A 25,122-nucleotide genomic window follows, 5' to 3' on the forward strand; every position below is an offset into this window, starting at 1 on the left:
TTGCATACAATCCTGCTCTATTGAGCCGCCAACGAACAGTTTCACGACTCACGCGTTGTCCTGTAGCCTGAAACAACTCATTGGCCAGTTGAGAGCACGAAGCTTGACGGTTACGTTTGGCAGCAATTGTGAGAAATTGGTCATCGACGGCCGACGTCTTCTTCGGACGGCCTCTTCCGTGACGTCTATTGACTTCACCTCCATTTTGGAAGCGACTCCACAGCCTCGACACAATTTTTTGTTCACGTTGAATTCCTGCGCCATTTCCACTTGCGATAGGCCCAATTCCAACCGACCAATTATTCGCCCGCGGTCAAAGACACTCAAATGTCTTCTACCAGCCATTGCAAGGTGTGTACCCCACACAAGAACCCTAACTCAATGCTTGAAGCAACGGATACTACTGGGCTGTGGTGTACGCCTCATGGCATAATTTGTTCACCGTGCTTGCAACGGTGCTGATTATGATATAGAGTGGGTGCTCGCCTTTCTTGTGTGTCTATGTGTATGTGCATGTTACTAACCAGTGTTGAATGGGCCCCACTCGTCACTTATACCACGTTCTCTCGGGTTGCTTAAGTTTTGTGGAGCAGTGTATTATTATTATTATTATTATTATTATTATTATTATTATTATTATTATTATTATTATTATTATTATTATTATTATTATTATTATTATCCCTGAAGATATGATATTTAAAGTATTGAAACATCTGAGTATTCAAATATCTGAAGAAAATAAAACGTGTGTCATCGCCGATCAATCGTCACCAAAAATTGTAAAGTAAAAATATGTACTGGTCGATCGTGGATCCGATTTGATTCGACTACCTTCAGATTACTGGTCGAGCGCCTTGACCACTTAACCACGATTACTACGCAGCAATTCATTTGTCTTTAGTTTGTTTATGAGTATAATACACGCGCCGTATTTGATTCAAAATAAAGTTTTGTATTCTGTTTTTAGAAAATCTGTAATGTTGATAATTTCGTGAATACAGTGATACGAGTATATTGCCCTACGAGTTAATTACATATTCCTGTGGTTTGTCAATCAATCTGACTATTAAGCTACTGTTTTGAGCGAACAGAAAAGGCTCTTTGTTTAGGCGACCCGAAAGAAGTAACGCTTTAGGTAAGTGGTGCCGGTGGGTGTAGCCGAGCGGACTGAGGCGTTAGGTTGATGATCGTGAGGTGAAGCCCATTGGTGGTTCGAGTCCCTCTGAAGATAAATGGTGGAATTTTAACTGTCTTCGATGTTTCTGTGTTCGTGTCCCTCTTGTGTCTAGTAGTCCTGAGAAGTGGTTAAAATAGAAAAAATAGTCAGGATGTCTTTTTCTATTTTAAAAAAAGTGGTTAGAGTTATAGTTTTCTAACCTGGCGGCCTGGGTTCGATTTCCGCTTTCGCCGTTTACCCTTTTTAAAATGTTCCATTTACAAGGCTGAGCTCCAGTTGGATGCTGCTAAATGAAAGATAATCTCCAGTGGAGAAATTCAGTGATGATGTAATCCTGAAAATAAAGGAAGGGAAATGAATGGAGAAAACGAGTTACAGAGTTAATTCTGTTAATGGTTCTAGATTTGATATTATCCGTTAATTTTGCGCATTTTTAAGTTGTTGTTTATTGACACTATATTCTCCCCTTTTCTCTTTGTGTCCCAATGTGTAAAATTTCACAAATATTTTATAAATCATGAACCTTCAGTTATATTTGCAAGTTAACGGGAAATAGGCCTACTTTAATATGGATAAGATTTCCAACTCGTTTGAGTGTTATCGAATTTTGCATTTTTAATATTTACAAATAAATTACCAATAGTTAACATTTTCAAAAATTATTTAACGAATAATGAAATCAACAATTTCTTCTTTCGAAGTAGCATTACGTATGAATCCGTAGCGCCAGAACCTAGGAACTCACGCCCTCTTAGACCCCCAAAATTTTCATTGGGGGTTGGGTTCTTCCTCCCAAATGATCCATCCATACTTTTAATTGATTTTCAGGTAGAACTCTTGTTAATAGTTTTAAAACTCAGCGCAAAGCTTTGAGTTAGTTAAAGAAAATAACCTACCATACGTACGGCATAATCTAACCGTATATTATTTGATACGCGGATATGTATAGTTATTTGAACTAAGTAAACTTTTTTATATAATCCTCATTTGAGTTAATTATAAGATTAACTAAGTCCCCCGACTGTTATCTTCTGATCAGCGCCTCTGATATCCGTATATTTTTTCAAGTGGCTGTGTATAGTTTTACGTATATATCATACAAACAAGAAGTACTATGACTACAAATATCCAAAGACTCCCTTTTGCCATTTCTCAGCCAGCGTTTTGCTCCACTTCTGCACGAAAACACTCTTTACGACTTGTGCTTCTAACAGTTGGGGGCAACTTCACGCTGCTGAGCTAGCTACTACCAGGCGTAGTTAATCTTCGAGCAGGCCTTAGTTGGGTTGCCTAACTCACGGACTTTGTACATCAAGAAATTCTGTGGCCCACTGTACACCTGCGCAAATTGTTTCGAGCAGCTCTTGAAAGTTCCATCAAAAAGCACTTCTAGCTCTCCCTCAATCCTGGCTTCAGACCATTATATCCAAATTAAAAAAGACGTTTATCCTGTTCCAATCTATCGTACTGCAGAAAGGATGTTCCGTCTTCAGAGCGAAGATCCTCCGGAAAATCTAGTTCTTTAGACGCGTAATTGTTTTGCTTTATGCCAACAACTGTCCTTCTAGCATTGTTTAAATAGCCGTTCCTCTGATTATACAATGTAATTACAGTAACAAGATCCAGTCCCTGGTTTATAGGAACAGACATCTCTTCTCTGAAAATTTCAGACACAGGTGTTAGTACATCTTTTCGGGCCCTTTTCTTAGAGTTTGAAAGTCGTTTGCTTACTTTGCAAGCTCAAAGGTCCGGCATGCAAGTGATTACTCAATGTGCAAATTGTACATATAACAGAAAATACAATCTTTTTGTAAACATTCAAACCTTTTACAAACAATTGTCATTTCACCTTGTCAACAACTTTGTAATTTGCAGGATGCCACCTAGATTTACTCTGATGATTACTGAATTAATCCCTTATACTAAATTTACTATCATTATTAGTAAATTTAGTATGAGGGAATAATTCCGCACTCTCCAAATACAGTTTCTCTTACCCTCCTGGCAGTCAGCACGCCGTCGTGGCAATCAGCATTAATAATTGGCTGTGGCAATCATCACCTATCCATTTTCTTGGGATTCTCCCGTTCCACCATTTTCACTAATTTTTCATCACTGTCTCCTTTAGCCAAGCCAGCATAACCATGGTACACCCAACCATAAAAGTATCTTCACCTAATTGTTCTAATTCTATTACTTGTGGTCCAGGTAATTTGCAGTTGTAAAAACCCGTAGACAGTTGCAACCGAACTTACACGTAACTTTTCTCGGCAGTGACAGCAGTTGGTAGCCCTGATCCAGGAGTTTATTCAGGTAAAATTGTAAAGTAGGTGACTAACGAAACCGTTCTCCATTCTAAGATGAATCTCTATGGTTCGGATCGTGTTTTCCAAAGAACACCGTATATTTATCTTAATATTGATGTGTATATAATGTATTATTTCTTTATATACTGTATGCTTAGAGAAATAAAAATACTGACCACGCATGAATCAAAATGCTTGAAAGTAGCTGAAAATATCAAATCTAGAACAACTGCTGGAAATAAGTTAGTAAATGACTGCCTTCATTGAGAGACCTTCTCCAATTCTCCTCATCCCAACATCTTTTTTTCTTTCTGGAGGAGAGAAGATCTTGCTTGTCACACTGAGTATGTATTGAAATTGAAATTGAAACATTAGAAAAAGTTAGAACCTGACCGGGATTTGAACCCAGGTACGCCGAATACAAGTTCAATGTGCTAACTACTTACCTACTGAATATTTATTGTACTCTGTCACTAATATTACATAGCAAAATTACATGGAGACAATATAGGCGTAATCTAGGACCGACCACTGGGAAGAGAGTCCAAGATGTGATTCTGAGCAAACCTACTCCGCTGTACGATGATAATGGTTATGCATAACAAGGAAAATGTTCACAAGCACAATTCATGTCCTCAGGGTCTTTCCCGACAGGTGGGACAGAGCTGCTTGCAAAAAACCACTGAAAGATTGTCTTTCAAGATCGACTGAAAAATATTTGCGGCGTTCCCGTTGTAGAAAGTCGAAATATAAGCATTCATCATTCCACGGCATGGAATGATGAACATATAACAATGTGGTACCAACTAACCAGAGGACCGTATTATGTTTGGTTTTTGGGTAATACTGAAATGCAGGAAAGAATAGGAGATCGACTGTAAATAAAGAAACAGGTGTACGGCAGATCAAGCTCAACATACGAAGGAGGAGGTTCCAAATAATATCGGCACCTGAACATGACATGTAGCGATGAGATAGTGTGTCGGAGTGGCCACAATATTTGCAGGTGAGGGTTGTGGTACGTCCAATGCGCAGAAGTCGTTCTTGTGTGGCAGGCAGTTGATGAACGATGGTCGTCCATACCGCTTGTGTGTGCAAAGGGAGGACATTGGTTCTTAGATTTTGCCAAATATGGCGCCATTGTTTATTGGGGAACATATCCTGTACCCGGACTCTCACATCTACAAGTGACGCTCTCCACAATTGCTGGTATAAGGTTTGGTGAGTATATGTAGTAGGGGAAGCAAGCGCACCAGAATATGTCCATGCTTGAACAAGATTGGTGACATAGGTAGGACATAATTTGCCAAATCTGCAGAAAGGTGGATTCCTTGGTTGGGAGTATTCGGGCCAGAAACATTCGATCCACACCCGTGTATAGTCCATGTGGGGCTCAACGTCTTGATACGCATCTAGCATGTATAAAACTTGACTTTTAAGACGAATGTTTACGAGTCCAAGGCCCCCTTCGCTGCGAGGAAGATAAATAGTGTTGTGGCGGAGGCGGAAGTAGTAGCCCCGCCAAAGAAACCACATAAATACAGATTCAATTTGGCGAGCGTAAACAGAAGGGAGGGGAAAGATGCGCGCGTAGTACCAAAGTTTAGCAGCAACATACTGGTTAAGATATTGGACCTTATGTATGATATGCAGACCTCGGAACCGTTGTAAGTATAGCAGCTGCTTAATCTGAAGAACTATAGGACGCCAGACAGCATCCATTTGTTTGCGTACATCGCTATGAAAAGTTATGCCGAGTACTGTTAAAACATCAACCGTGGGAATGTGAGAGCGTGAATCAGGTAAAGAGGGTAGGGAGAATCCGTGAAATGACAGGAGTTTGGTCTTGTGTTTATTGTATGCCAAGCCGGAGCACTGGGTGAACTCGTCAGTTATGCGGATGGCGGTGAGCATATCTTTGGGCGTAGTTCCTATTAAGGTTACGTCATCCGCAAATCCGAAGACGTGTAATTGATGATATTCCGGTATACCGGGAGAGGTAATGTTAGCCAGAGCCCGGAGATAGGTATCTAGAACTATCACAAAGAGGCTCGTCGAGATGCTATCACCTTGCCGTAATCCGCGTTGCAGAGCAAATATGTCAGAAAGATGACCGTTGATCTGTACTCGACATTGGGCCGATTGGTATAGTTGTCTTATGACTTGTTGAAATGCAGGAGGAAATCCCCAAGCGTCTAAAGTTTGAAGAAGAAACCCGTGATCAACGCAGTCATATGCGGAAGAAAAATCTATGCCAAGGACCCCCGCTTTAATGCGCCGAGTTTGCACGTACGCTATAAAATCCCGTAACGAACGTAACACATAATAGATGTTATATTTGGGGTGGGTGGCTGCCTGATATGGACTAATATACTTTTGCAATATGGGTTTTAAACGTGCCGTCAGAATTTTGGTAAAAAGTTTCAAATCGGTAGGCAGTAAAGTGATGGGTCGGTACTCCTGTACAGTCTGGGAAGTGGCGGATTTCGGGATAAAGATTGTGATTCCGACGTTACCGCGGATGGGGCCTCCCTGTAAATATGTATTAAATAACTTGACTAGGGTATCGGAAAGAAAAGTCCAGTATTGTTTATAGAACGCGTACGGCAGACCTTCATATCCTGGCGCGCCCTTTCCTTTTGTTGCCTGGAGGGCCATCCATATTTCCTGAGAAGTTATGGGGCGCATGAGATCACGACCCTCTTCCTCCGTAATCAGTTTGGGAATAATCGACAAAAACTGAGTTGTAACATTGGTGTCAGAAGGTCGGGGTTGTACTAATTTATGGTAATGCTCACGGAAAACATTTAGGATCTGAATCGAATCACTAGTCATATCACCATTCGGGAGTCGGAAAGCTACTATTGTAGCCTGTTTCCGCCGGTGCAATAGACGTGCAACGTCGTAAATAGTGACAGTTTCCTGGGCAAGCCTATAATATGTGGTCTCATTAATAAAAGAAGGCATGAGTGTGGGAGCCTGGAGATTTTGGAGTCGTAGTTTGAGCTGTTGCACTGTGCGTTTATTCTGTAGTGAGGGGGCCGCACACCATGCCTGACGCAATGCTTCATAGAGGAATTCAAACATCAACTGCCGATCGTGTCGTGTTTCGTGTCCTTTACCTTGGAAGAACCGAGCGATCTTAGGTTTAAGAAATGTCGTCCACCAAGAGGCGAGATCTGGAAAATATTGTTGCATCCTTTCCCAATATGAATATTGTTGTTTCAGTTCCTCCCGATAACCGTCGTGGTGAAGTAAGGATGTATTTAACTTCCAGTATCCTCGCCTGCTAAGGGCTGGCAAGGGTTGATCTGTTTTTATGTGGAGCTTGATCGCTGCATGATCGCTGAAAGATGGTATAATAGTCTGTACGTCAATAATAGTGTGAAATAAGTCAGGAGTGACGTATATTTTGTCAATCCTACTTTTCGAATGTGAAGTACAATGGGTATAGGTCCTCGGTGAATTGGAAACAATGACTACATCCCGTAAGTGATAAGCCCGCAAAAATTCCAAAAATGCGGGACAAGGGGGGGTGGGCGGAATTGAATCTGCACTGGTTTCAGTGGTATTCCAATCAGCCATGATTACCATACGAGAAATATTAGGAGGCAGGAATTGTGGCAAACTTTGGCCATAAAATTCAGCCCGTTCCTTCTTAGCTGTATAGCCAGAAGGAGCATATAGTCCGACGACCAGGTGCCCCTGTATGACACAATGAATAATACGTCCGTCAGGGGAGAGAGTAAGATTGGTATGCCCCAATCCTTTTCGGATAAACATCCCTACTCCAGTGGTGGGTCCTAAATTAGCAAACACATCATAGTCCATCATATTGTGAAATGAATCATGTATAAGTTCTTGCACACAAACTACATCCGGTTTATGACATACGAGAAATTGGTTTAAATATGCTTTTTTATCGTCACTACTTGCGCGATTTAAATTTATCGTGAGAAAGGATAAAGAGTTTATCACAGTCATATAGAGGAAAATTTCGTAGTATAACACTTCTGTGCAATGTCGATATCTACGTAAGTTTACGCTACTCAAAGTTAATATGAGTCTTAAAACTAAGAAGTGAAGCAAAAAATAACTTACAAAATCCATGATAGATGTTTATGAATATAAGTGCTGCAGGTGAAATTATAACCATACGGCTATGGTAGATTTAAACACAACTAACACTCAAGGATTTCCTGTTTGTATACGTGATAAATACCGCTGTTCCACTCTGCACTCTTGCACTATTAGAATCGGAGGGCACTTGTGTTGTACACACGTGACGTAGAGAAAAAAAAACAAACCAACGGAGGCACACACCACACTACTTGGGGTGAATTCGTATCCATTGACCTTGAAGACCAATACCTTATGTATCTGTTTCAAACACCTGCTGTGGGCGAGTCCGTGGGTCTCGATCGCAAGACAGAGAGACTTGGCTGCCTTCCAAGTGAGAATTCAGTTCTTCCTTCCGGGATAGTTTGCGTCTTTTTTGTTTAGAAATAACATCGCTAAATTTAATTCCTTGTGTCTCATGCTGGAGAAACTCGCTTTCAAAGGGTTCAAGATGCTCTTCCTGTGTCTCTTTCGGGATCTCGCTATCCTCAACTGGTGAGGGATGTAGTTCAACCTCCATGTTGTGTGAGGTGATATGCTGCTCTACTCGTATGCCGGAGGCCTCCGATGTAGGCGATAAAGGCACTCGTTTACTGGGAATTTGGGTATCGTCCTTTGCTTTCTCAAGAGACGTTATTGAAAGTGCAGGGAACTCCTTTGGGTCCGGAACCGAGGGTCGATGCTCAAGATCATCTTCCTGGTTACCAGATTTCGTAGAAATGACAGGTGGGGCTAATTTGTAGGATGTCTTAGGAGTCACTTTTCCGAGTTCTGTCATGCGAGGAATTGACGGAGAAGTGGTCGGGATTACACTCGTTGCCCCTCGGGGTTGAGCCCCCCGTTTCAGTACACAGTTCGCTACGGTATGCATAGAGCTTTGGCATCGGAAACATGTAATCGGTTGTCCACTGTATGATACTCCTACTTTATAACCATGGACTAGAAGTCGGGATGGCACATGAGATGTCAGTTTAATATGTACATGGCGAGTTCCAGTTTTAATACCAGGGGGATAAGGAGGGGCCCATTCCTGATCTTCTATTTTAATCACTGAACCATATGCACTAAGAGCCTCACTCAATAAGTTGTTCGGTGCCTCGATAGGATACTCAAACACACGAAGGAGGGTAGTCGGATCTGCTGCGGAAATAATTCGAACAAAACTCACTTCCTTATTTGAATGAGTGAATGGTACCTCACTAGGGGCATGAGCTGCAAAGTCATCGTATTCCTGTTGCGTTTTGAATTTTAGAAAAATACAAAAATTTTCACTATTTAACTGCATGGCACTGATGTGATCAAAAATACCTGGGAAAGTGGAGTTCATCCAATGGTAGATTTCCAAGGGGACTGGTCGAACTGCACGGAACTTCTTGTCAAATTCTAGTTTAAATTGAAGATCTTTTTTATATTCCATATTCACGTTTGCACTGATACACCGACACTACGCCGAAACGGCAATAATTGAGAGTACGGAGTATAACTCCTACTTCAGTAGTTTTGCTTTGATATAGTAATCAGAGCTATGAAATACACTTAACGTATATATGGTCTACGATACTATAGGCTATAGTACACTGTGGAAGCACCAGAGCACCCGTGTTGACTCGACGGCGGCTTGATGCGAACTGACTGCGTCACTTCATGTTCCATCTCAACTATTAGCTAGTTAAAAGCATTGCATGTAAGACTATAAACAAAATAATCGTACTAATACTCATATAAGAAATTCCTTATGAGTCCCACAGTGACTTACTTGAGATTTCCTTCTTTAACTCAAAAACAAGTTATATAGACCTTCGTCAAGGAGAAAAATATCACGAAACGTTCTTCAAGATGAGGCTACCTCATCGTTTTTAACTGGTCCCGATTTATATTACTGTAATTCTTCCTCACCGTAACTTCTAATTTCTAAAGAAGAAAAGCCAGCAGACATTATTTTCGCATTCTTTGAATTGCATCAACACGTGTAGAAATATTGTGTGCTATGTTTATCTAACATAACTACTAGTTTATTTTTTTATCTTTGTGTGAGGAATTGATGGCAAAGCTTGAAAGTAGAGAACTGCTATTTCAGTGAACCGGGTTCGAATCCCGGCGTGACATTTACTTTTTCTTTATTGGAAGATATTGTTTACGTTATTATTATTATTATTATTATTATTATTATTATTATTATTATTATTATTATTATTATTATTATTATTATTATTATTATTATTATTATTAGGACTCAACGATTTATCCCTCTATAAGGAGACGTTGCTTATGTGAGTGTCACAATAACTTACTCCAGATTTCTTTCTTTAAACCAAAAAAAAACTTATATAGACGTTCCTCAATGAGGAACATATCACGAAATGTTCTTCAAGTTAAGGCTACGTCATAGTTTTCAGCGATGGTCCCGATTTATATTACAATTCTTTAGATATGGGCACGAGTCGAGCTAAAATTCGACTCGACTCGAAACGAAGCGAATTCGAGTCGAGTTTCGAGTCGAGTTCCAAGTCGAGTCACTGTTCAGAGGTCGAGTTTCAGTCGAGTCGAGTTTGATAAATGGCTCGCTCGGTTAGTTCGTTTTAACTCGTTTTGAAATCATTACCTGATTAGAATGGAAAACGAAAGCTATGAGAAATGTAAGCAGTAATGTGGAATATTTTTAGTGTTGCTCATGAGATGGGACCTTGCTCGCATCTCGTCACGTCTCGATTAACAAGACGACAATGGATTTTTATAACTCGACAGCCTCAAATGTCGTAAGCACTAACATAAGTAAATAATGTATTTCTTACCACCAAGGCTAAGACCTGCACGGTCGAAGATCTGAGCCGAAGCAGGCCAACCCGGGAAGTGATTTTAACCGATTCAGCTCGGTTCAACTGAGCGAACAGCTCAAGCCGACTCCGTTGAGATAAAGCGCCTACTCGGCTCAGGTGAGCCATCGGCTCGAGCCAGCTTGGTTGGGGTAAGCCAGCAGCTCGGTTTGGTTCGGCTTGAGCCGGCTTGGGTGGGTGAGCTACGGACTCGGCTCGATAGAGAATGAGCTGTGAGCCGATCCGTTCGAGCCGTTGAGAACCGTAAACCCGGGTCAAGCAGTTTTGAACAAGTTTGGCCGGCGCCCTCTAATTTGTAACGATTTTTGGTTTGAGTCCGGATGCTTGCTTCTCCGGAACTCAAATCCAGAACGTCGTGAACGATGTTCTTGCCTCCTAGACTTCACGACTTCCGAGGTCAGCAGTCAGCTAGTGTTTAGTATTCAGATATACCTATCTTTCATGTTTATACATGGTGTTGTTATAATAACAATAATAATAATAATAATAATAATAATAATAATAATAATAAGAAGAAGAAGAAGAAGAAGAAGAAGAAGTAGCATCATTGATAATAATTATATTGTTAATGTAGGATACTTGAAAAAAGTACTTGAAACTACAGACAGCATTTGGCTCGAATTTCCTCGTTTTGACTCGAATCGAATCGAAACTTGAGTCAAATTCGAGTCGAGTTGGAGGAAATTTTTCGAGTTGAGTTCTCGAGTCGAACTGAAAGATGTCTTCGAGTCGAGTCTAGTCGAGTTTGAGTGAAAACTCGCTCGTCCCCATCCCTACAATTCTTCTTTACCTTCTAGTTTCCAAACAAAAAAAGAAAATAGAAACCTTCACATTCTTTGAATTCTTTGAATTATATCAACACGTGTAGAAATAGTGTGTGCTATGATTATCTAACATAACTACTATTTTCTTATGCTTGTCTGAGGAATTGATGGCAAAATGTGAGAGCAGAGAACTGCCATTACAGTGACCGGGGTTCGAATCCTGGCGTGGCGTTTATTTTTTCTTTATTGGAAGGTATGTTTACGTAATTGATATTGTAATTCTGTTATTCCTTTATTATTATTATTATTATTATTATTATTATTATTATTATTATTATTATTATTATTATTATTATTGCAAAGTCGAGACTTGGCTACATATTTTATATTTTATGGATTTTCTGATTAAATTTCACGTCTCATTTATAATCAACACACTCCATTGAAGGGGACTTGGCGGAGGGAAATATCACCCTGTTGCTTTTTATTTGTTTACTTGCATGCTACACCAAGCCTGGAAACTACATTTCATCTTTCTATATCTACGGGAAGTATCTAAAGGTTTTGATGAGAGTAAGTGAATAAGTGATTAGATCAATGAACTTTGCATATTAACATTTCAAGTATCAGGTTGTCGGAAAAGTCATTACCTATTTCAGTAAAATATGACAAATGATGATTTGCGGATATACTAGAGTTATTCGGATCATGCAATGTCATGAATAACTGAATGTTGGGCGTTTTGTGTATTAATATTGATCTTTGTTTGTTTTGGTTTTAGAGATTTGACAACACATAGAAGATGGAAGTCCAAAAATTGCATGTTATCCATATTTTATTGTTTTACTTCAGGCAACGGAAGAACGCGCGAATAGTGTTTGTGCTTTTTACTGTCCTCAATGTTTCTGTGTTTTTGTCCCTCTTCTTAAAGAGTTACTGAAAAAAACTATAAAAGTGAGTAAAGGGACATTCCATGTCAAATCAACAAGTCATCAGACTTCACCATCTCAGATTTTTGTAAAAAAAAAAAAAAAAAATGATGCACAGCTTTATTGCAGTGTCAAAAAAGGCATTTTTTCAGTTACAGTGATTATTAAAAATTGTCATAAAATGATTAATATGTGCACTAGAGACGTGAAACAAACACCATTAGAAAGCTTAAAGATTTTTCTACAAGTTGCACTTTATTGAAAAACCAGTAAAATAAAAAGTAACAATTGAAAATTTCAAATTAAAATGTAAATTTTGAATTTCGCATAGAAACCCCATGCCGTAAACGTCGCCAACACCTACTGGCCCACTTGCCGGTAAATGTCGATCGTGGCTATAGCAAAGCGTCGAAGGACTGCCGCTAGTGTGCCACTGGAGGCAGGGTTTCGTCGAGTCGCAAGAGATACCTAGAGTCGTGGTATTGAAGTAACCACCGCATAGCAGCGAGGACTTCATTTTGGTCCGCGCTTCTTCGATTTGTCGCGGAGAATCGTGAAGGGACCAACACGAACTATCGCCAGTCATGTGCATGCGGTTATTATTATATTTTATTTTTTCCTGGCGAATTGTTCTCAAAGTGAGCTACGGGGGTCAAGAGTAACCCCTGGCTCTACATCATGAACTGAAAAATCTTGAGATGAGTGCCTACAATTGTATGAATTTAAATTACAACTGTAGCCGAACATTTGAAAGTGAATATGGGAGAACCATGAAATAAAAGTAAATAGACGCGCATAATTTTGTCATAAAATTACATGGCGAACGGACTTTATCTTATCTCAAACGGTTATCGTCGAATATACATGGTTACAGGAGCACTCTGATTAATCAAAAATATCTCAAGGATTTACGCCTCTAAAAGCACTTTTTCTTCATTGCCTCCGTGGCCAAGTCGGAAGAGCACGCGCCTAGTAATCCATAGGTTGGTGGTTCGCGACCACCTAGGGAGTCTTTTTTACTTTTTTAGTGTTTTTCAAACTCTCCTTAATGTGAACAAATTACGCATATAGGCGATTTAACTCCCAAAAGAGGAGTAATTTTGTGCTTCATTGGCGTTTTGTCGCGTCTCTGCCACTGGTAGGCCGCTGGTGGTATAATTTTTAAAACGGAAGAGGGGCCACCGCAGATCGTCGCTGCGACGCCGCCAATTTTAAGTGAGATGTCGCTAGTTGAGCATCGTTGGTCCACCGACGCTTACGGCATGTAGTACGGATTAACGTGAATCCGAACAACATGAGCTCCCGTCGGGAATCGAACCCGGCTGTATTTCTTTTTTCTCAACTTGTTTCTCAACTAATATCGAACGTTTTCGGTATTTTTTTTTTTACAAATAACCCACTATCTATTTACCATATATAGAAAGAGCACCCATCCCTATGAAGAAGAATTTTTAAAAAATGCTAGGAGACGTTCTGTTCATTTCCAATTAAGAGTTAATATACTGAATTTCATCTCCGTAAGTTTAACGGCTTGTGAGATACTCAATTTTTTTCGCAAATATTCGGATCCCCATTATCCCTTAGGATATTATTATTATGAACGCAATATAATAACATAACAGTTTGGATTAAGGCCTAACTATACCTAAAGCCATTTTATTTGACTGCAATTTGGCCGTGATGATTAGGCACACATAGTTACATTTATTTTTTTATATAATAATTTATATTTTATAGTGATTCAAAAATGTATTGTTTCCAGTAGTTAGCTCCTCTAAAACTCACAGGCTGTCTCGAAAGCCAAGTAGTAGTAAGCATATTTTTAAGTCACGCTCGACCCTACTCATAGGAGCTAAATACGAGGTTCTAGTAACTTGGAATTATCCGTTCCTCGCCATGTAACATAAATATAGCAGAAATGTCTGTTACTGGCGGTTTTCGTGGCCGAAAGTACTAGTGCAATGAGCTAGTAATTATAATCGCTTTTGGTGGGGGTTCAAACCCGGGCCAAGGAAAGTGTTTTATATTTAATTTTTTAAATTTTCAAAACATTTTTTTCATTAAAATAAGATGAAGATAATACTCAAAAAATGATTGCGTTACGTGTGCAGTTTTGCTATACGAATCCATAGTATAAATAGTAGTAGTAGGAGGAGGAGGATGAGGAGGAGCGGGTTAAAAGCCCCGCAGGGTTCGTTTTGTACCACCTTGACTGCGATGATGTAAATTTAACTTCAACTGCTTATTCAATTTTCTTCTTCAATTCCAACAAAGTGACAATGTTCTTTTATGGTCTACACAACACATACACCAGAAGGTTTGGACAATCGCAAGCTGCAACCAATCAGAAACGTGTTTTTAGTTTCTATGGCTAGGGTCGAGGGTGAAAAAAACATGCTGTTCAAAATATGCTGTCTACAATGCAGTGAGCAAAGTGGGTCGGTGGATCAGAGTGGGTCACGGTAAGTGTTGGGTCGCAGTGGGTCACGCTGGATGATGGGTCGCAGTGGGTCACATGCTATTGAACCATGACCCACTGACCCACTCAGAAAACTCGATCCATTTGACCTACTGACCCACTCCAACTCTGGTTTTGACACTACATAGAAAATGGAAGACCAGAAATTGCATGTTCACCATATTTTATTGTTTTACTTCAGGCAAGGGAAGAACGTGCAAAAAATGTTTTTGTGATTTTTACTGTCCTCAATGTTTCTATATTTTTGTCCCTGTTCTTAAAGAGTTAGTGGGAAACTGTAAAAGTGAGTAAAACGCGTAAAAATAGGAAGCAAGGCACTGAGAAGGTTCGTTAAATTAGTTAACTTAAAAAAATTAATTAAGTGCCCTGAAACACCAAATTCCAATCAATATGAGTACAATGCCATGCCTTTAAAAATCAGGGCCGGAGGCGAGAGCATACGGCAGCGCCTCCGTACATATGATTTGTCAATTTAAAGTTGACTTCTCTGGGCTATTCTTTCTGCATAATACTTTAGTATTTTATCATGACTGTAATCAGAAAGTTTCAGCATTATTACACGGGAATCGTAAAAGTGCGTAATTACTGAATTCACTACAGCTCCATTTTTCCTTCTCCCAGAACAGTGATGTCTTAGAGTAGTGGCTTAATCGTTAGTTTCATAATGTTGGGGACGCAAGTTCGATACCGGCTATGGCAATTCAGAAAATTTTTATAATTTGCATTATTGATACTTCTGAGGTATACTAACATGAAAAATATTCAATTTCTCTGGGTCTAAGAGTTGAGACGACTTCCTTCACAGGTGAAATGCTAATAACACAAAATTACGTCATCCGTATCAACTTTATTCCTAACTGTCTGGGAAGTAACGTGTTTGGGCAACGGGTTTGAATACATAAGGGGTAAACATGTCCTTACTGCTGTAGTATGGGCCAAAAATGAGTTCGAAGCATTGGTCCCAGCTGTGCACAAATTGCAAATACTGATCGAACTTACAACGCTAGTCACGGAAATGATCCTATTTAAGATGTCCCCTTACCTTTATACCTAGAAGAAGGGTGAAACAAAATGCATTACTGTTATCAGCTAACAATTATTTATATTCCTTTTCTTGTCATAAAATGATAATTCTATCTGTAAATCCATAAACGTAATAATATTATTGCGTTTATGTGTAAACCTAAGAAAAATCTGACATACTCTATATCTTTTCTGTTCCTATGAACACTTTCGACTATGTTAGTTTTCTTTCCATTGTGGTAATAATAATAATAATAATAATAATAATAATAATAATAATAATAATAATAATAATAATAATAATAATAATAATAATAATAAAGAAATAACAATTACAATACCAATTACATAAACATTATTTTTCCATTCAGAAAAATTAATAATTGCCACGATGGGATTTGAACCCAGGTAGCTGCAATGGGAGTTTCCTGCTTTCACATTTTTTTTAAAAACAAATCGCTTCAACCGGAGTATTGTTCGCCACTGGCAGCTCATGTCCTTTCGATGTATTCCAAACACTACAAGGATACGAACACAGAAATACTGAGGACAGTTAAAATTCGAACCTTGCTCTTAAAAGGAATTCGAACCCGTAGTGGATTGCGCCTCATGATCAGAAGCCGAACACCCGAGATCACTTGGCTAGTGCCACCGGCTCAATTTGCCACAAATTCCTCAGATGAATATAAGAAAATAAACTAGTAGTTATGGAACATAAACATAGAACTGTCTATTTCTACACGTGTTGATACAATTCAAAGAATGTGAAAATAATTTGTCGTCTTTTCTTCTTTGGAAATTAGAAGTTATGGTAAACATGAAATCGGAACCATCCCTGCAACCGATGACCAGCGCCATAATTAAGAGTTTTTTCTGGGGGGGGGGGGGCAAGCATTAAAAAGCTTATTTGGGCCCCCTAGAGAAAGATGTTTTTCTAATTCTTGGACCTCCTTTTTCCAACTTTCTTTTAATCTTTATGGTCCCCCGGAACCTGTGCGCTCTCCCGCACGGCAAGATGTGCAGTTCCGTTAGTTACTCCCTGGGTCCATTCCATACATGAAAAAATTATTAAGGGGACAATATTGATAAATCTCAGTCATACGAACAAATATTTTTTCTAGAGCCCCTAATGGTAGACATTTTTTTACTGAAATGGTCCACGACTCATTTTTGTCCTATTTACCTTTTGTGTGCTGTTTTGTTTATGTAATGTAGCGACCCTATTTGATGCTTCATACCTAATTTAATGTCGTATCGTATACGGAGTAAGAAAATTTTGTCTCAAAATGGGCCCCCTTGAACGGCGGGAAGCTTCTCTGCGAGACAGTTGCCTCTCACAAGTTACGGCTCTGGCGATGATGTAGCCTCAACTTGAAGAACATTTCGTGATATTTTCCTCATTGAGGAACGTCTATATAATTTGTTTTTAAGTTAAACAAGAAAATCTCGATTACGTCATTAAGGCACTCACACAAATTGCTTATATTTTCTTGTTTACATTTTTATTTATATTTTGTTTATACTAGTTTGTTTTTGTTATATTTGAGTATCTTGTTTATACGATTTTAATTAGGTATTAGTTTGGGTGGAAGGTTAAGTGGCGCGGTAGATGAGTTGTTAGCGCATTGAGCTTCTATTCGGTAGACACGGGTTCGAATCCCGGCCAGGCTGAAAGTTTTCAAGTGTTCCTGTTTCAATTTCAATTTCAATTTCAATTGCATACTCAGTGTGACAAGCAAGATCTTCTCTTCCCTAGAAAGAAAAGGATGTTGGAATAAGGAGAATTGGAGAAGGTCTGCCAATGCAGACAGTGATTTACAAACTTATTTCCAGCAGTTGTTCTAGATTTGATATTTTCAGCTACTTTCAAGCATTTTCTGATTCAGGTATGATCAATGTTTTTATTACTTTGAATATACAGTATATAAAGAAATAATACATTACATACACAGCTATATTGAGATTAATATATGATGTTCATTGGACAACACGCTCTGAACCAGAGAGATTGATCTCAGAATGGAGAAATGTTTCGTGCGTCATCTACTCACAATTTTACTTGCATAAAGACTTGACTCAGTGCTACCAACTGCTGTCAGTGCCGAGAAAAGTTACGTGTAAATTGGATTGCATCTGTCTAGGCGTTCTCACAACTGCAAATGACCTGGACCCCAAGAAATGGAATTAGAGCACTTAGGGGGGAGATATTTTTGTGGTTGGGTGCACATAAAACTTACTAGGGATGATTCCATTCCGGGACCAAGTACTTGGGGAAAACCTATATAGCGTCTGAAAGCTCTTGCCATGAGAAGTACAAAACCGTTTTCAAATCACGGGCAAACCCGCAACCTGACCCTATAGGGGGTCAGTTTGTTGCTGTTTGTTGCTGTTTGTGACCCTATAGGGGGTCAGTTTGTTGCCATATGTATGGCATATTCGACAGAAGTAAAAATAAATATTATGATGCATCACGTGTAAGCGCCTGAGCCCATCATGTTCCTTTTTGGCTAATTGCTAGAACGTGACTCGGGCAAGGGTTTGATAATATCACTTTGCACTCAAAGATACCCATTTCGTCAGTCTTGCCAGCGAATTGCAAATACAACATGGCAGTTGGTTTCCATACAGCTGGATGTATATCCATGAAACGTGGCATAAACATCATTTGCCACTAGTGAAGCTATATTTCGGACATGCTCCCCTCCCAAGGACCCCAGTTTGTCAGTGTTGCCAACCAAGTACAAAAATAAAAAATGTTAAACGATGAGATGTTTATACACCAAGCTTGGCAGAAACATCATAGGAACTATAGCAAAAAGACGTTGAGTGTGACCGTCTCCCAAACATTCTACCTTGTCAGTATTGCCAACAAGTTTAAGCATCACAATGTTAAAAATGGTGTGAATGCCATTGAACGAATGTATGACAAATGTGACAGAAGCAACATTATCAAACCCTTGCCCGAGTCACGTTCTAGCAATTAGCTAAAATGGAACATGATGGGCTTAGGCGCTTACGCGTGATGCATCGTAATGTTCATTTTTAATTCTGTCGAATATGCCATACATATGGTCACAAACATCAACAAACTGTCCCTTTATAGGGTCAGGTTGAGGGTTTGCCCGTAATTTGAAAACGGTTTCGTACTTCTCATGGCAAGAACTTTTAGATGATATATAGATTTTCCCCAGGTACTTGGTCCCAGTATGGAATCATCCCTAGTTAGACTTCATTTCACATGTGAGCCATCGGGTCCATATATGAATCCAATAATCCTTTCATGGGTTTATCATAATAAGAAATTTGTGTTCTAAATCCTACTGCATAACTTAATGAGTTTAATTTTATTTCATACTTACATCGTCTAAAGTGCCGGCCTTAGCGCTTTGATACAGTGCTTTCTTCACCTTCATAAACACGATATCAGTAACAGCCCTGACAGTATAATCTGGAAGAAAACCTGATTGTCTTCCTTTGTCATCCGATCCTGAAACAAATAGTAAATGACAAACACATCTGAATGTTAAAACATAAAAAAGTATATATATTATCAAAGAAACAAGTCATGTTTCATGTTAACACTTATCCTTTACCTGTGCATATCAGATCAATGGTATTATCCATAGCCAGTACCAGCTTTCAAACCGAATATTTTATTTCATTCTAGTACTTCTTGTGCCGTATTATAAAATAACACTGCATGGATTTTTTTTTTTTTTTTTTTTTTTTGTACTTGAAGATATTATCTGCCATTAGTTGTTACCCCCAAGTCTTCGACTCATTGTACGTTACAGGTTAAATTCGTTCTTTCAATAATTAAAAGTTGAAATTGTGTACATTTAACAGTTTTTTTGTAGTTTACTCACCAAATAGCTTGTAGTTACATAAATAATATTGTTCAAATCCAAATATATATATATATGGAGGGGCCGCGGTGGCTCAGTGGTAAAGCGTTCACCTCTTGTGCCCGGGTTCGATACCAGTCCCCGCCAAGTGACTTTCTGCTGGACAAACACCGTGTGCGTGGGTCTTCTCGAGGTTCTCCCGTTTCCTCTCACTTTCCTCATTCCACCATTTCATTCAGTACTCATCATCACTGTCTTCTTTAGCCTAACTGGCATAACCGTAGGACATAAAACTGAAATATTTCATTTCATTTTATTTTTCCAAATATATGGATACGGCTCTTGTCTTAAGAACAAACACGAAAGTACCTTTATATTCACCACTACCACTATGCATTTTCAGATAATTAAACCAAAAACATTTGATGTAGCAATTCAATCATTACAACATACTGTATGACTATAGAAATACACAGATATTAATGCTCAAATCTAAATATACATTACTAGCCATTAAAAATGTAACAGCGTGGAGACACCGTCGTGGAGTAGCAGAGGCACCGAGTATGCCATCTAGTGACAGCAAGCGGAGGTCGGCCAGAGAGCAACAGTTCACTGTTGGATGAATTTGGCGTGACGTGAGTGTGCGCATTATGTGAAAAGAACAGGGCAGACCAAGCAGTTTCGGCTCTTGTTTGCTGACGAATAGTGGCATATCGCAAGTGTGCTTCATTATTCTCCGATATTGGTGTGTGTTTTGGACGTAATGTGGTCATAGTCCCAAGATGTAACGTACAGATGGTGATCAGAAAAATGGAAACACCTGTAGTTGGCAACACGTCACATGTATCGGTTGGCAGTGGTGTCTTGGCGCCCGCAACGCCGGCCCGCTGGTGGTGGTGTGTTAGGTCGGTCTCCATACTAAGTAGGCGCAGTGAAACAGCAGTGTCCAGTGGCTGCAGCAGACGGAGGTAGTATAAAATGGGAGAACTCTCAGATTTTCAAAGAGTGCAAATTGTTGGTGCGCGGTTATGTGGAGTGAGTTTGACCGCAGTGGCTACTATATTAGGTGTGTCGCGTGGAACAGTGTCGAATGTGGTGACGGCCCACACAACACACGGGAAAACCACATCAAGGAAGCGGAACAGTGGCCGGAAGAAAATCATGAGTGACAGGTCACGCCGGGTATTAAAGCGCATTGTCACGCAGAACCCTCGTGCCACTGCGGAGCGAGTGACGGAGGAACTCAATCAGCACCTCCCCCACCCTGTTTCGACAATCACAGTCCGCCGCGAATTACATGACATGAACTTACGGGGTCGTGTTGTACGGTCCAAACCGCTCATCAGGGACCATAACGCTTTCGCACGCCGCAAATGGTGCCGCGACCATGCAACTTGGACCGTTGAGGACTGGAAACGTGTGATATTGTCGGATGAGTCATCCTTCACCCTATTCCCAACCATGGGCCGTGTTTATGTGTGGAGAACGCCCAAAGAAGCTTATGATCTGCAGTGTCTCCGCCCAACTGTGAAACATGGCGGCGGCTCGGTGATGTTGTGGGCCACCATATCATGGTTTTCATTGGGTCCTGGGGTCACACTTAGCGGATGAATTACTGCCAACGATTATGTCGCAATTTTAGGAGAACACTTGCATCCTATGGTCCGGATGTTGTTCCCGGACAATGACGCCATCTTCCAGGATGATAATGCACCCATTCACACAGCTCGTGTTGTTGCAGCGTGGTTTGAGGAGCATCGGAATGAAGTTCAACCCCTCCCCTGGGCCGCCCAATCCCCAGATCTCAACGTAATTGAACATCTGTGGTCCGTCTTGGAAACACGACTCCGGCGACGATTGCCACCTCCATCCTCTCTCACAGAACTGGCCGATGCCTTGCACGAGGAATGGTGTAAATTTCCACTTGCTACCATTCACGACCTCTATGCCTCCATCCCACGTCGCATCAAGGCCGTTCTGAAGGCGAAAGGTGGCCCGACACCATATTAATATGGTAAGTTGCAATTTCGTTCAAGTGTTTCCATTTTTCTGATCACCATCTGTATATGGACTTAATGGTTCCACGAAGGCACTACGCAGCGACATGGCGGATCCCAATGCCCATGCACACCACGAGCCGAGAGGACATACGGTTTGTGCGTATGACTGATGGATCGGACAGCCACATCCCGCACACGTGCGCAAGAACTTGAGATTGTTGAACGGCGTACAGTGTCCCTACACACAGTTCTACGTCATCTGACAGAGTAGGGCATATTTTCACGGTGGCCATTGCTGCAGCTCCGCTTATTTCCCACCATAGGTATGATGGAGTACAATGGTATTGCAAATATTGTGCATGTAGAGACTAACGGCAAGATGGATCCTCTTCCTTTTGCAGCATCATAATAATGTCACCCGTATTTAGTAGGGATGGAACCGAGACCAAGACGAACATTTATATACCGAGACGAGACCGAGACGAACTTTTACATAGAGAGACGAAGCCGAGACCGAGACAGACCTCTATAAATCGAGACGAGATCGAGACGAGACCTTGGTCAGTCTCGAAAGTCTCGGTCTCATCTCGAATATTGATAGCTATTTTGCCTTTACTCAAAATTTGGTTCGTTGCTGTGTGAGATAACATGGGAACAGTTGAGTGATGTACAGTAGGTTATTTAGAGATTAGGTATCGGGCTCAAGGCCCTCTCGAAATAAATTTGTGATGATCATTTTGCATTGCACGTACAACACAAATGTTTCTTACCCGTTCCTCAAGCCTCTCCCGAAATAAAATCCACTGCTGTTGATATAACGTTCTCTCTCTCTCTCTCTCTCTCTCTCTCTCTCTCTCTCTCTCTCTATATATATATATATATATATATATATATATATATATATATATATATATATATATATATATATATATATATATAATAATGCTGAAATTTTGTACCATGTTGTGTGAAATATTGAAGGGAAAATTCTTCTAGATACTCTACAATACTACTAGACAAAGATGCAATGTTGCCAACGGAAAATAAAATTGTATTTTCTCAAATTGCACTATGTAAGGTATTACGTATTTCTAATCTAGATATTAAATAAAACCACAATACCACATACATTATTCAGTATAACAAAGAACAATACAGTATCAGTAACATCAACATTTTGGAGATCTCTAATAACTCAAAAGGCACAGACAGTGCAATTCACATCATTTGTATCTTAACGTCAAATACTATGATCGTAGGATAATGTATTTCGAATAAATGAAGGAACAAAGTTACTAGAAATGGAAAATTTGTTTTTCTAAAGACTTTACTTCGAAAACGTGCTGACATATCACGTTAGCATGTAGATGCTTCCAAAAGACAAGTGATCGTAATGTTATTTACAACAATTGTTATTTCAGAGATACCAAGCACTTGGGTAGTGATTGTTATACTGCTTAAAATAACGTATTTGTGTTAATTTTTTATAATGATTGTTGCTTTTGTTTGCTTCTATAACATTACAACAATAGTTTTTGGTGGTTTTAATTACAAGTCGCTGTTCTTTTATTTTAAGCAGTGTTGCCAACTTAAATAAATTGCAAAATATTATTCTAAATATAGCGCAAATAACCTAGCTACACAGCAAAATATTTTAAAATTACTCGAAATTTGTTTTATGGTGCAAGAATGTTTTCAAAAGACGATGTTTTTCATCGTCTTTATAATGTTAATGTTAATGGTAATATCAAAGTTTTGGTTCCAGCAATACATGTAAATGCAAATCGTTGACATTAAATGTAACTGATAACTTTTCAGTAACACTAGTTTTTCCCTTAAGCCTTATGCCTCGTGTACACAAATCCATGCTTATTTAAAACTTCTAATTACACCCTAGTTACATTTCACTTGTTTTAGTTTGACCACCAACCACCTCATACTCGATAGCCATATGGGATTGTTCAAGAGCTTACAGTTAGTAATACACATGGTTTTTTGGTTGGTTTGTTTTAGTTTAACGCACCACGATTATGCTAGGGCGTCTAAAGGAGACGTGGAGCTAATGATTATAATGGGATCCGAACCACTTCAGTCGTTCAACCGTTCCGAATTCGTACCCCACCGGAAATCGAATTCGGGAACATGCGAATCGAAGTCAAGCGTGCTAGCCGCGAGACCAAATGGAGGTCCTCACATTGTGTTGATTTAAATCATTGAGTCAGAGTTGAAAGATTTAAAGATTAGAAACTAACGTGTCTCTGTAACAAAAGTAGCGGATTTGAGCTATTTGTAGGCCAAGTATACACAATGTTTCAAAACAACACGGACAACGTATGGGAGGTGAATCCTGACACCAAAATAAAACGAAAAGTAAGTAGTGATTTGTAAAAATGTTTACTCTGCGCATCCTATTGGTGGATTGATTTTTCTATTCCACTATTCTTATCCTCTATTCTTATGATTCAGATTTAATAATCCCTGTAAATGTTTTAGGGGCAGTCGGAATAAATGTTGACGGCAAGTGTCATTGTCGTTATGCGACAAACTAAAATGTTCCCTTCACCCGCTAGTATTAAAATGTTATCTTTTATTAAGCTTAAAACATTGTTTTCCGAGTTTTCTGCAGTTTGTATGGTGATTTTTAGTATACTATTTTAATATTTTTATTACTGATGTCCAGATGGGTGTGTTCACCTCTTTCTTTCTTTTTTTTCTAATTTTCTGGAGTTTGTATGGTGATTTTCAATCTATATATATAAAAGAGAACGTACAAATCCTTTGTCCGCTCATCACGCTAATACGGCTGAACCAATTTCTTTTATTTTTGGGGGGTTATTAGGATTTGGACCCTAGATGGTTTTTATCATATCACTTTAATTTTCAATTACCAGTGTCTTGAGATAATTGACCATTCAGGTGTCCATTACGTACAAATCCTTTGTTAGTTCATCATAGGTATAAAAATAAACGTATTTATATGCAACCCGCATGACCGTGTCACTCGGCGGGTTAACATACATGACAGGCGTTATAATGGTTTTTATCATATCACTTGAAAGCGAAAAAGTAAAAATTATCTAAGTAACAAAGTTTATTGCGTTCGGGGGTGACCGCAGCGAAGCGGGGCGGGTTAACATAAATGACAGGCGATATAATGTTAACATTTACTGCAATCTTCTATGGTTTTTATCATATCACTTGAAAGCGAAAAAGTAAAAATTATCTAAGTAACAAAGTTTATTGCGTTCCGGGATGACCGCAGCGAAGCGGGGTGAACGCTGCTAGTATACTATATTAATATACTTATTACTGATGTCCAGATAGAATCTTCACTTTTTTTTCTTCTTTTTTGTTTTTTCCAATTTTCTAGAGTGCTTATGTTGATTTTCAGTATACTATTTTAATATCCTTATTACTGATGTCCAGATAAACGTTCACTTTTTTCTTTTTTCTTTTTCATTTTTTCTTTTTCTAATTTTCTGGAGTTCCTATGTTGATTTTCAGTATACTATTTTAATATTCTTATTACTGATGTCCAGATAGACATGTTCACTTTTTTCTTTTCATTTTTTGCTTTTCTAATATTCTGGAGTTCCTAAGCTTATTTTCAGTATACTATTTTAATATTCTTTTACCGACG

At 39.3% G+C, this 25,122-nt stretch overlaps 1 protein-coding gene across 2 annotated transcripts in view; it reads right to left on the reverse strand.

Annotated features, from left to right (window-relative positions):
• The window catches only part of LOC145690806 (unextended protein-like), a 233,938-nt gene that overhangs the window by 35,570 nt on the left and 173,246 nt on the right, over positions 1-25,122 (reverse strand). For both annotated transcript variants that reach the window (XM_081766103.1, XM_081766112.1), the window contains exon 10: positions 18,994-19,121. In XM_081766103.1, the coding sequence (XP_081622229.1) occupies positions 18,994-19,121 (128 nt within the window). Of the gene's footprint in view, positions 1-18,993; positions 19,122-25,122 lie in introns of those variants that run through there.

Source organism: Thermobia domestica, chromosome 1, assembly GCF_964235325.1.
Source record: "Thermobia domestica chromosome 1, izTheDome1.hap1.1, whole genome shotgun sequence".
In the NCBI taxonomy this organism is placed as follows: Eukaryota; Metazoa; Arthropoda; class Insecta; order Zygentoma; family Lepismatidae; genus Thermobia; species Thermobia domestica.